The following is a 12,947-nucleotide window of genomic DNA, read 5'->3' as shown; positions in this document are numbered from 1 at the left end:
TGGTAATTTATTAGGTTCACTTTTTAAACTACTTTCTTATGCTTTTAAAACAAAAATTTGTATCCGGGTATAGTAAAATCTGCCAACAATAAATTGTCATGTAAATGTTTCCTCACGATTTGTCATGTGTTCCTGTCCTGTATTTCTGTTCACTAACACATAGCATCTTTAGTACCAGTGCATGTCACACGATGGTCTGGAAATGTACTCACCTGTTACTGCTGGACACAGGGCAAATGGCATTTACACAGTACAACATTGAAAGATGTTAAGGTTCAGAATCCGTAGGAATACTCAAACATTGCTCTGTCTGGGTTCCGGGAGCCCAGGCCGCCCCCACGCTGGGTCCTGACAGGCCTTCCTCTGGGAGGAAGGACCCCAACCTCGCAGGCCCAGCGTGGCGTGGGCGCCAGGTGAAACGGAGGAGAGAGGAGCAGAGACAGGGCTCACTCCACCCTCCAAGCAGCCCTCCCGGCCCCGCCGTGCTCACCACTGCACAGGCTGCCAGTTGGGAAGGAAGGGCCGGAAGCCCGTGATGCACTCGAAGGCCAGGGTGCCAAAGCTCCAGTAGTCGACGGTCACCGTGTACTTTTGCTGCTCCAGCAGCTCCGGGGCCTACAGCGACACAGGGGACATGCCTGAGCCGCTCTGTCTTGAGAGGGCAATGGCAGGAGGGAACAACCAGCTCACACTCCACCCCCACCTTTCCTGGCTCCACGCCAGGGGGCACCGGAGCGTCCACTCAAGGGTGAGGAGGGAACCCCTGAGCACGATGAGGGGTACACCTACGATGCTCTTGTCCCCTCACTGGCGCTAAGTACTGAAGGAAGGGCTGAGGAGTCAGGGCCAGAGCACATCATGTACCCTTCGCAGCGCTTTAAGCTCTCCCCTTTAGAAACGAGGGCTGCGGCATTTCAGGCACTTACTGAAAACTAACTCAACGCAGGGCACAGCCATGGTGCTGTGCAGAGATGGGAAGACAGACAACATATGACAAAGGGAGACGCGGCCAGGCCGTATGCACCAAATGCATCTCACACACATTAAATGCTAACACAGTCTCCGGAACCAAGCAACATGCAGTCACGCAAAGGGATGGGATATTTAGAATCAGGCAGGAAAAAGCCAGATGCGTGACTGCTGCCGAAGCAGAGAGCCCGAGTGACCAAGTAGGGGACATGGCACAGGCAGGACCACACCGGGCTCAGAGGAAGGCTCCTCACATCAGCGGGTGGGAGGAACATTCCAGAAAGGACCATCATGGGCAGAAGCATGGAGACAGGCTGTGCACCGTCTGGTTGGAAATGTGATGCTGATAAGCGAGGGCCAGGGAATCCAAACCAAGAGGAGAAATGAGGGGGTGGTTGGGTTCATCTCTACCGCCCCAAAGCCTCTACTCCACAGAGCAGGTGCTCACCTGGCAGAGCCCTGACCCCAGGGACAGGACAGGCAGGAAATACAATACACTCACAAGGACTTCAGATCATTTCTTTTTCTTTTTTAAGAAATTGATCAGAGATTTCAGCTCATCCAATCCCGTGGCTTTCAATCTATTTTGTTTTTTTCGAACTGGACTCCCTCATTCAATCAAAATCTCGCTGGTTGCTGCCATCAGTAAGCAATCTGTGACAGGCTGCTGAGTGTGCCTGCCCAGCCCTTCTGGAGTCTGACGGTCCCTCCTTCCACACGGCCACCACCAGCCCTGGCCTGGCGCAACAGCCCCGTGACGCCTGCCCATGGTTCACTCCTGTTTGCTGCAATTCATTCTCTGTGCCGTAAAAACTCGCTCCTTCTCCAACTTAAAACCCTTCAATGTCTCACCAGAGGTTTTACCAAAAAGTCTAAAATCTTTAACCCAGCCAAAATGGCCTTCACAATCTGTCCCCTATTATCTTGATCCCCGGCTTCAACTCGAGACACTCTCTTCCTTCTTCACTAGGTTGTGGCCACGCTTGCGGGTCTTCCCACGTGCCATCCCTTTGCCCAGAATTCCCCCCCGCTCTGCTCCCTCTCCCTCCCCCACATCCCCCTCCTCCTACTCACCCCCAAGGTCTTAAGACTAGATGAGTGCCTCCCAATGTATATTCTTAACCCCCTGCACTTTTCCTTTGTAGCTGCTACCGCACTCTAACTTCCTAGTTATCTGCGTAAGCATCACGGTGATGCCTGCTTTCCTGCTAAGCTCTGAAGGCAGGGAAACGCTCGACTTCCTCCTCACTGAGTCGCCAGCTCTGAGCACAGCACCTGGAAACAGACTATACCTGACCATCATTCTTAAATGAATGACAGACTCAAACGGAGCCCAACATGCAGCCCAAGTAACATAAAGAAAGATTAGGAAGCTCAGAGCTCTGACTCCTCAATGGCCCCTGCGAAATCGCAGAGCAACTGTGGCCTCTATAGATCAGCATGAATCTTGTTAAAATCCTTTATTTTCAGATAAAATACTGAAGCACAGAGAAGTTACAGAATTTGTGTAAGGGCACACTAGCAGAGCCCTCTGGACATCAGAGAAGACAGCTGTATCCTTTCATTGGGCACTTGTTGGTTAAAACTGCTGACTTGAACAGATTACGGGTCTGACCTCACGCAATGATTTCCGTGCATCTGAGAAACATCCCGAGAGCTGGTGAGACGCAGGGGCTGAGGGCAAGGACAGAAAGGAGCCCAGACACGCCGGCAAACAGAGACTGACACAAACATGCAAGTCCCATTTCTTACCAGGTACTGCAGGGTCCCAACAAAGGAAGTACAAAGACTGCCCTGATCCAGTTCCTTGGCATATCCGAGGTCGATAATTTTGTGTATTAACTGAAAAAAAAAGGGAAGAGGAGAAATCTGAAGGTTTTAAGAATACACTCGTTCTACAAGGATTCTGATTATTTGCCGATAGAACAGAGGTATTTCTGAATTCCCAGGTGGTATTGCATCCTGAATTCCTGAGAGCCACCAAATACAGGAGAATGTCCTTGACACGGTGGATTTAGGGCAAAAAAAAACACACGCTGTAAAAATGCTAGCTGTGTGCTCTCCCGTGCTCTGCCACCAACCATCAGAGAGGGCCGGAATGAAGAGACCAGGTACCAGCCCTCGAGATCGCTAAACCTAGAGGATGCGGCCAGCCTCTTCTCAGTAAACGCCTTTAGTTCTCACATCCTAGAAGCACTGGCAGGAGTGTGTGTGAACCGGAACAGAGGTGAGCACCACGGGAGTCCCGGGTCAGGCCTTGGATGTGAAGGAAGCCGTATCAGAAGGGATTAGGTGACCCAGGAGCTGAATGACAACATTCCACTCAGCTGAGCAAACAGGGTGAGAGAACACAGCGTCAAGCCCCACGGGAGGCAACCTCCGCACCTGAGCAGGGCGGCCACAGGAGGGTTGCCCAGAGCTCTGGGGCGACTGCAGGCTGGACCAGGCCCGGTAGGCAGGTGCCAGCTCCAAATGCCTCTTCCCAGACACATCCAGGACCAACTGATAGCTGGTTTCCATCTAGCATGGAAACATGAGGCTCTCAAAACAAACAGAAAACAGAAAGCCTATTTCCAAGTGCTAGTCCCAAAGGCTGGGGGTGGAGGTAGGAAGACAAACATTATTTTCCTTATCAGATTCCTGCAACTTGGGCAATGAATGTGATCCATTCAAACTTGCCTCAATGTGCAAGCAGGAACTTTTTGCTGAATTCTATTTCAAATCAAAAAGCATTCCCAGAGAATCAAAGCGTCACACTAGGAAATGCAGATAGTAATAAAAACACACACACCCAGCAGCCTTCTTTAGCTGAGCAGCTTCCCAGGGGCAGCTCCCAAGATTTCTGCGCCCCAGAGGGCCACTCACTCTTTGCTCTCCTTGCTGCAGAACGATGTTCTCTGGCTTTAGGTCCCGGTGGATGATTCTGTTTTCATGCAGATATCTAAGCGCAGAGGCTGGGAGGATGGAAAGGGGAGCGAATTTTTATTAAACCTTCTCATCTCAGAATCTCCTATCCTGTAAAAGATAAATACCGTGTGCCCCTGAAACACGCCCTGTGACTTTCGGTGCACAAACTCACGGTGGAGGGAAAGGGCCTCGGGCAGACACCCCTCGGGTGGAGCTACGGGCTCTGCTGCGAGAGCAGAACTCCACCACCACAAGGATCTGGCTTATTCGTGCAAGGAATTCTCAGCCTTGCATCGCTGAGGTCGCCAAGTGCCGTCCAGAGCAGCGGTTCTCAAACTGCAGTGCCCAGAACAGCAGCAACCAAACTTGTTAGAAATGCAAAATTCTCAGCCCCCACCCCAGACCTACTGAATCAGAAACTCTGGGGGTGACCCCACGGTCTGCGTTAACAAGCTCCCAGGTGATGCTGATGCCCGTAAAGTTTGAGAAGGGGAACTTCTCTGGTCTGATGGCTCAAAAATCAAAATTCTACCACGTGGGAAAGGGAGACAGGCCCTTCAGGGTGACAGTACTATGGTCACATGATCTGCAGTCCAGTGAGGTCAGAGGTGGCGTTGGAAGTGGGGACGCGTGAGATGAAGAAAACGGGACACCTCTGACACATCCCCACAGCTCAGCATGCGCTCCCACGGCCCTCCTGCAGGTCCTGCGAGAGACAGAACGTCAGGGACGTGGTCCCCAACGACGAAGAGCTTGGAACCTGGTTGGGAAAGACGCAGCCTGTGCAACTCTGGCTCCGAAGTCATCTGATACCCACAGCTTCTGCTGTGCTGACATCACATGAGGAGGGATGACATCACATGAGGAGGGATGACATCACACGAGGAGGGGATGACATCACACGAGGAGGGGATGACAGCACACAAGAAGGGCTGTGGCACAGCACTGAGGGACCCATCTGCAGCTCAGACTCCAAGGACGTGATTTTTACTCGTAAGAGAGGTTTAATAACTTTAACAGAAATCCTAGCCAAAAGATTATAAAAGAAAAAAATGGAATAATTAGTATTGGAAGGAGATAAAATTATCTTTATTTGGAGATGATATGACCATCTGCCTAGAGAACTCAATAGACTAAAAACTGGAAATCATTTAGTAAGTCATCTGGAAGCAACGAGTACATACAAATAGACAGCTTTTCTCTATGTCAGCTACATCCAGTTGAAATGGAAAAGAAGAAAACCCCACTCACATTAGCAACTCTATAAAACATCATGGGATAAATTTAGCAAAAACGTAGTGTTATATGAGGAAAACTACATGGCACAAAGAAAAACAAATACAAATAACATAAAAAGGTTTTAAAAGTTTATGGCGAAAGATGCTATAAACAAAGTCAAAAGATAAGGAGCTGGGAAAACAGTACTTACGACACCTGCCAGAGTAAACATGCCCAATGGACAAAAAGCTCTCACAAGTCAGTGAGAAAACAACCCAGTAGAAAAATGGGCAAAGAACATGAAGTGCCAATTTGCAGAAGAAATATAAATGGTGAACAATTACATGAAAAGTTGCTCAAGCTCACTGATAGTCAAAAATGCAAACCAAAGCAACACTAAAATGCTTTTTTCACTTCTAAGAAGCAAGACCTTTTGATGAGAAATAACGAGTACTCCTCTACATTCCTGAAGGAGTGAACAGTGGTGGGCATTTTGGGGAAAGTAATATGGCAACATCTATTAAGTTATTTATTTATTCATTTTTTAGACACTAGGGTCTCACTACATTGCCCAGGCTGGACTTGAACTCCTGGGTTCAAGCAATCCTCCCACCTCAGCCTCCCGAGTAACTGGGAATTAAAGGCCCGTGCCATCACGCCCCGGCCATCTGTTAAATTTTAAAATACATTGGTTGACCCATTATTTCCACCTCTGGGAATCTAGCTTATAAAATCAAAAGCATCATGACACACACATAAGGATACTTATTGCCCAGCTTGGAGTGAAACAGTTAGAAATAAACTGAAAGTCAACAACGAGGAAATGGCTGAACGAACTATGGTAGATATGCGTCGTGACAGTCTGCCCTTAGGGTTATGCTGTCTGACTCAGAGGGGTGCCAAGGACGCACTGCTGAGTCAATGGTGTGACCTGGCTTCTGTTTAAACACTAAGGGGTTTAACATGGAGCCCTCTCTGTGCCACACGCACGTTCTCTCTCTCTCTCACACGGCAGGGGCTCTGTGCGGAGCAGGGGAACGTCTACAGAAACTGCATCATCAAACACACTCTGAGAAGACTCTCGGCTGAATGTTTCCTGAAGACACATTTGAAAGTCAAACTGAGAGAGCACACGACTGACTTCCACCTTATTAGGGAGTTCCAGATGAGAACGTTAAGCTAAACAGATTGAGTATCTCCTATCTGAAATGCTTGGGACCAGAAGTGTTTTGGATTTGGATTTGTTTTGGATTTTGGAACATGTGCATGTTCATAATGAGGTATCTTGGGGATGGGACCCAAGTTTACACACGAGATTCATTTATGTTTCATATACACCTTATACTCATATAGCCTGATGGTAATTTTATATGGTAGTTTTAATAATTTTGTGCATGAAACAAAGTTTGTGTTAAGTACTTAGGTGTGGAATTTTCCACTTGTGGCACTGTATCAATGCTCAAAAACGCTTCAGATTGGGGTGCTCAACCTGTATCATAAAACCTCTAATTACATCTGTCCTTTTAAACCCAGACTTTGACCATGTAGGTCCAACATTTTATACTTGTTCTTTATTTTTCTTTTCTTTTCTTTCTTAAGGGCACAGTAGGTTGGCTTAGGTCCAACTAATGTTCAAATGAAGTGAAAGACTCGCTGCTTTCCACGTGCCTGAAAACCTCCACTCCATCTTGTTCTCAATTGTATTAACGTTCAAAGACCAATGCTTCTTATCAGTGTTTTCATTTTTGTTTTACTATTTTTTATAGTATTAAAAAAAATAAAAGCAAAGGACACTATGGACACTCTAAGAACTGCCAACATGACCTTGCAGACAGGGACGGCACGACTACTGCATCTGAACTTCCGGTGGCAGCAAGGCCAACGGCGAGTGGAAACGTTTGCTCACTGCTGTTTTCACCAATGACCCATTCTGGTGCGGGACACACTGAAGAGGATCAAGGCATAATATATAAAAGTGTAGGCTGGCTTGTCCCAAAGCAGAGCATACGGAAGCTGAGGCTGTAATTGGAGGAGGTGAGTGTGCCCAGATCGGGACAAGGCCCCCGAAGCTAGAGTGTCACGTCTTAGGGCAAAGAACACAGGGCGTGAACAGGTGGGACGGCCCGAGAGCCCCCGCGAAGAGGAAGAGCCCTCAGCCCAGCCTGCGAGCTCTTCCACACCACGCGTCTCTACGCTACGCTGATAGCTGTCACCTGTGAGGAGGGACAGCACGTTGGGAACTGAACCTAGTGAATACTATTAATACTATCTATTTTTTTTTTTTTTTGAGACAGAGTCTCACTCTCTTGCCTGGGGCGAGTACCGTGGCGTCAGCCTAGCTCACAGCAACCTCAAACTCCTGGGCTCAAGCAATCCTACTGTCTCAGCCTCCCAAGTAGCTGGGACCACAGGCACGCGCCACCATGCCCGGCTAATTTTTTCTACATATATTTTTAACTGTCCAATTAATTTCTCTCCATTTTTTGGTAGAGACGGGGTCTTGCTCTTGCTCAGGCTGGTCTCGAACTCCTGAGCTCAGAATGATCCGCCCGCCTCGGCCTCCCAGAGTGCTAGGATTACAGGCGTGAGCCACCGCGCCCGGCCAATACTATCTATTTTTATGCTTAAGCAACTGCACATGACAAACTTTCACCCTCATTTTGGGGTATCTGTTCATTCTCAAATACTATGGTCAACTTAACAAAGTCTGAAATTCAAGAACCAGACAGGCATTGTTACATACAGTTTCTTGAACCGAGTGACCCCACATGACTGAAATAGTAAAAATTCTGACAGGCAAGACCTCTTAGATGCTCCCCTCCTAGAACGAGCCTTCAAAACGCTTGGTTCAATCTGACTGTGTTACATATGACAAAATAGTACCTGAAGAGCAGTGTCATGAAATGCAGCAAAATTGTCTCAAGCCAAAAGAATGTGACTTGGTTTACACTGGATGGAACATGTGATACTGAGATTAAGAAAAATGCTCTTGCATCCGGAAGTTTATAAAAAATCTAAATCCCCGGCAACAGCAATAATACCGTTCATAAAAACTGAAAACCACACCACGAAGCCTAAAAGCCTAAGAGTTAATTCCTCGCATTCCAGTTACAGAAAAGAGCCATAGGAAGCACCCACCCTGTGAGAACTTTCACACGACACAGTGGCATCTCCCAGGACAGACACTCCACAGAGAGGGGCCAAGGGACGGACACGCTACAGGAAGATAAGAGCCTCTTTCCATTACCCCTGTCAGCAGTGGGGCCACGTGGACACCCCAGCTCCCCCTTAACTCGTGAGGACACAAATGTTTACCTGAAGAACGTGACAATCCTGTAGTTGTTATTGATGAACGAGGATTCTGAGTCACAACCCTTGTATATTATCCAGATCATTAACCACAAAACAGGGAACAGACAGGAGTAGCCAGACTTCCACGCAGAAGAGCAGGTTTATAGGGGTCACGTCCACATGCTCGCCACACTACAACTTTAATGGGATTACTAAGCTCCCTTGAGAATGCTTTTGTTTGAGATACTTTCTATAGAGAAGAAACAGAAAGATAAATGCGTCAAAAAGTGGAGACAGAGGTTAGAAGAGAAAAAAGGGCAGTCACCAATGGGTGGTCCAAGTCACCACCGAGTAGGAAGCCAACAGGATGTTCGTTCACTCGATGAAAACTGACAGGGTGCCTATGATGTGACAGCCACGTGGATATCACTGGGCTTTCCAAACAAAACAGACTGGGAGGCCAACAGTGGACAAGTGGAGAAAGGTTTAGTATGGCTAAAGCCTTCTTGGCTAAACAGCCCCTGACCAATCAGCAAGGCTGGCAAGGCAGGAACGTGGGGTGCAGGGAGGGAAGTGCAGGATCATTCTCTCGTTCATTCGATGAGACCCTTATCAAGAGTCTTCTGTATGTGCACTGTGGGAAACGTACCATTGAATCAAAGCATTTTCTTTCCTCGCTGCACAAATAGTCGAGTCAACTGGTCCCCAACCCAGAATTCAGCCTTCACTGCCAAGATATGGCCAGAGGCCACGTAACTAATGACAACAGCAAGTATCACAGGAGTGCAGGGGGCAACACAGAATCCCACCAGAGTCACCGTGAGTGACAGGTCAGGGCAGTCCCTGCGGGGTGGGCAGGTCTAAAGCTGCGCCCCAAAGGATAGGAAGGCATGGGGTCCTTGGGAGGTGCAGCAGCAGCACTCCAGCAAGGAGCTGGCAGGGCAACTGACAAGTGGGTGCTGAGAGTCACGTACTCCGCAGGTTGGCCACAGTGGACGGGAAAAATGTGCATCTGTGAGGCTTGGCCTCTACCTCATAGTGGACTGTGATCAAAGTGTCCTCTCAAAGGCATGAAGACAGATTAGCGTAACAGGGAGAAGAGGAGGCCAGGGAGAGGTCACAGCAGGGACCTGCTCTGACACCGCTTAGTGTAGGCAGTGGGGCCAAATGGTGGAAATGGGACGCACAACACGCAGGAAGGTTTGACGGGGTCTGGAGACTCCTTAAATGGGAGGGTGCGGGGCGTAGGGCAGATTCTGAGAGACCAGACTCAAAGCCGACACCGGTGCCTGGGCAGCTGGCAGGAGGATGGGCTAGTGACACAGAAAGAGGAAGTCCGAAAGGCACCTGGTTAGGGGACAAGTCGAGGACCTGGATTTGGAAGTGACTTTGGGAGAAGTATCCTGTGGACATGGGCAGGAGTTTGGGAAGGGGATCGGGGCTGAATATGCAGATCTGGGGAATGATGGGGGTGATAAGGGTGCCCTGGGAATGGCCTGGCACACAGATCACTGGAAGGCAGCGGGTGGCTGGCTGGGTGCAGAGAGGGATGAATGGGACGGCACGGAGTGAGCGCAGGCAGGAAGACAAAGCTCCTGGCAGGACAGGACGTGAGGGCACCTGCGGGAGCAGTCAGGCTGGGATGGCTGGGGGTGCCAGAGACATTTTGGGGCCACCATTCTGAAAATCAGCTGCCGGGACAGAGAAAACGGCACAATTACAGGGAGAAGGGACCTTAGGGGCCACTCAGACGCCCAAACCCTCATCCCAAAGTTGAGGACACTCAGGCCCAGAATGTTCAGTGCCAGGAGTGAAAGGCAGCTGTCTACTCTCCCCTTATTATTCTATCTATTAACCTGGCTATCTACGCTTTCCAACACCGAGATCGGGTCATGTCCTTGGCTACAAGTGGCAGTGCAGTCAACAGGACAGACGAGACACACTCTGCGGAGTCCAGTCTTCTGATTCCTTCCCTAAAGCCACATGTTTCCTCTGAAACCCTCTCTGCTCTTGAACGCCGAAGGCCTGGCTGCCTGCTAGAAACAGCTCCAGTAGGAACAAAGTGGTGGCTCCGAGAAGGAAGCACAGACCGAAGCGGGTGGGTTCCAGCAAACCCGCCACCTGCAGAGCCGAGGAAGACTGATTCCGGTCTAAGGTGGACAAGGCTGTGGCTCGCACAGCTGGGCTCTGGCCTGCCCAGCAGGCCTTGGCTCGGGCAGAGCCACACCCCTCAGGCAGCAGGGAGTGCCATGGTCTGCCCTCAACCTCAAGTGCTCAGGAGTTTGCTCCTCTGTTGGCAAAAGAGAACATACATCGATATTTTCCAAAGGATAATGAGCAAGCCTGTTTAAATGGAGTCCATTTACAAATAACTTCCTCGAGCTACTTTAGTGCCACATTATTTGGAAGTCCAAGTCATCGGCAGTTGCCTCTGCACCTGTCCCCGGATCTCTCATCAGCATAAAGGCAACGGTCTACCAGGCTTGTCCTGGCACAGGACGCAGGGGCCCGACCACGCGCTTGCCGGTGTCTGCTCACTTTCTCACCCGTACTCTGCAGGATCTTGGGCAATTTAAGCTCACTGGAAAAGTCCTACCTACATCTGCTATCTCGACGCTGTCCCGAGCAGGTGTCTCTGGGAGGTCAGTGGCACAGGAGAGATTAGGGGCTGACAGGGTTAGCCCAGAAGAGAAGGCCAGGAATCCGGGCCCAGTGGTCAGGGGTGTGGCTCTGCCACTTATCTGAAGTCGACCTGGCAGAGAGCAGCAGTGGCAACGGCAAACAAGGAAACACGGGGCCGGCACTTGGAACAAAATATGCCCAGGAAATGTTTCAAAATACAAAACAGTTATGTTAGATGAGCTCCAAAAAAAGCTTTTGAACTCTGGCTCAGTCATGAGAAATAAATTTGATGGATTTTGTACACAAATCAGGAAGGGAACGAAAGTGAAATACAAGCTTACCGCAACCTCGACTACAACCACAGAATCAGGGATGTGACTGCATCACAGGGTGCCCGAGACAGAGGGTGTGAGGACGAGTAGCCATTTCCAGGAAGGGGAGTCTCAAGAGGCAGCCACCCGTCTGGTTCACTGGATCCAACCTCAGGTCACAACCGAAGTAAGGGACTACGGCTTGTCCAAAGGGATGCTAAAAGTGCAAGTGCAGAGGGGGCAGGAAACGAGAAAGGAGCTAGCATTTGCTGACTGCACACCACGCTAGGAACAGAGCACTGTGCTAAGGGCTTTATGAATAAATATCATCTCATTTTATTCTCGAAACGTTCTAATGAAGTGAGTATTGTGCCCATTTCACAGCTAATAAAAAAACTTAAGTAACATGCCCGAGGTCACACTGCTAATATGGAGAAGCCAGCACTTGACCTGGAAGTGTTAATTTCATGTGGACATCTGATTTTTTAAAAAATAGGTCCTGGCCGGGCGAGGTGGCTCACGTCTGTAATCCTGTAGAGGATCGCTTGAGCTCAGGAGTTCGAGACCAGCCTGAGCAAGAGCGAGACCCCGTTCTCTACTAAAATAGAAAAAAAAATTAGCTGGGCAACTAAAAATAGAAAAAATTAGCCGGGCGTGGTGGGGCACACCTGTAGTCCCAGCTACTCAGGAGGCTGAGGCAGGAGGATTCCCTGAGCCCAGGAGTTGGAGGTTGCTGTGAGCTACGCTGAGCCACGGCACTCCAGCCCGGGCAACAGAGCAGCACTGTCTCAAAAAAAAAGAAATACACAAAATAAACAATAGGTCCTTATTTTAATTTCCTTTGGGATTTACTTCACTCATTTGACAAATATTTATAAAGAAGCTGTTATGTACTAGGTACGACTGTTCTAAATGCTGTAGAGCTGTGACTACAGTTTGTGCCCTTAAACTTGGGGTCGCAGAGAGGAAGGACAAAAATGAGTAACCTAAGGAAGTTAACATTCGTCCACCTACAGGAGAGCTTGCGTGTCCCGTCACTCCGATTTAGGTATGACTTACGCACACATGCACTATTTGAATAAATGATACAAAAGTTACCACACAACTCATCAGTAACTGAATTTGAAACGTATATAACCAGCATATAAGCAGCAGCTCTGGTAACGTCATTAGAGAATCACCTGAGTTAGCAGACAGGTGTACCTGAGCCAATCATTTAAAGGCTTTCTTAAGAACCATTTGCTCAACGCATAAATAACCTAATGAGTGAAAGAAAAATATTTGAGAGAATAACATTAAAGAAAAATAACTTGAAGAAGCTCTAACAAAAGAAAAAAGTTTCCATGAAGAGCAAAAGAACATGCCTTCAACCCAATCCAACAGAGAACAAATTAAGAATGTGGCCACTGAGGCACAGAAGATATGATCAAAGGAAACATCGAGCAAAACGTGGACGGGCAGGCCACGTGGCAAGGCACGGAGAAAACGAGTTGGATCCCTGACTTCTGGGTTAGAACGTCAGATGCTCCAGGCAGGCAGAGAAGGCCCTTCCCGGAGACCCGCGTGGGCCAGTGCACAGAGGAAGCCATCGGGCCAGCAGCGGACACCCACTCAAGTCAGACAAACTGG

General features: G+C 48.9%; 1 protein-coding gene across 4 annotated transcripts in view; it reads right to left on the bottom strand.

The window, feature by feature from the left end:
* Nucleotides 1-12,947, bottom strand: part of IKBKB (inhibitor of kappa light polypeptide gene enhancer in B-cells, kinase beta) — a 56,997-nt gene that overhangs the window by 20,908 nt on the left and 23,142 nt on the right. For all 4 annotated transcript variants that reach the window (XM_012655987.1, XM_012655988.1, XM_012655989.1 and 1 more), the window contains 3 exons: nt 3,835-3,923; nt 2,722-2,811; nt 491-615 (listed from right to left, as the gene is read on the bottom strand). In XM_012655987.1, the coding sequence (XP_012511441.1) occupies nt 491-615; nt 2,722-2,811; nt 3,835-3,923 (304 nt within the window). The remainder of the gene's footprint in view (nt 1-490; nt 616-2,721; nt 2,812-3,834; nt 3,924-12,947) is intronic.

Source organism: Propithecus coquereli, unplaced genomic scaffold (genome assembly GCF_000956105.1).
Source record: "Propithecus coquereli isolate 6110/MARCELLA unplaced genomic scaffold, Pcoq_1.0 Scaffold496, whole genome shotgun sequence".
NCBI classification, from domain to species: Eukaryota; Metazoa; Chordata; class Mammalia; order Primates; family Indriidae; genus Propithecus; species Propithecus coquereli.
This window is presented reverse-complemented; position numbering and strand designations above follow the sequence as displayed.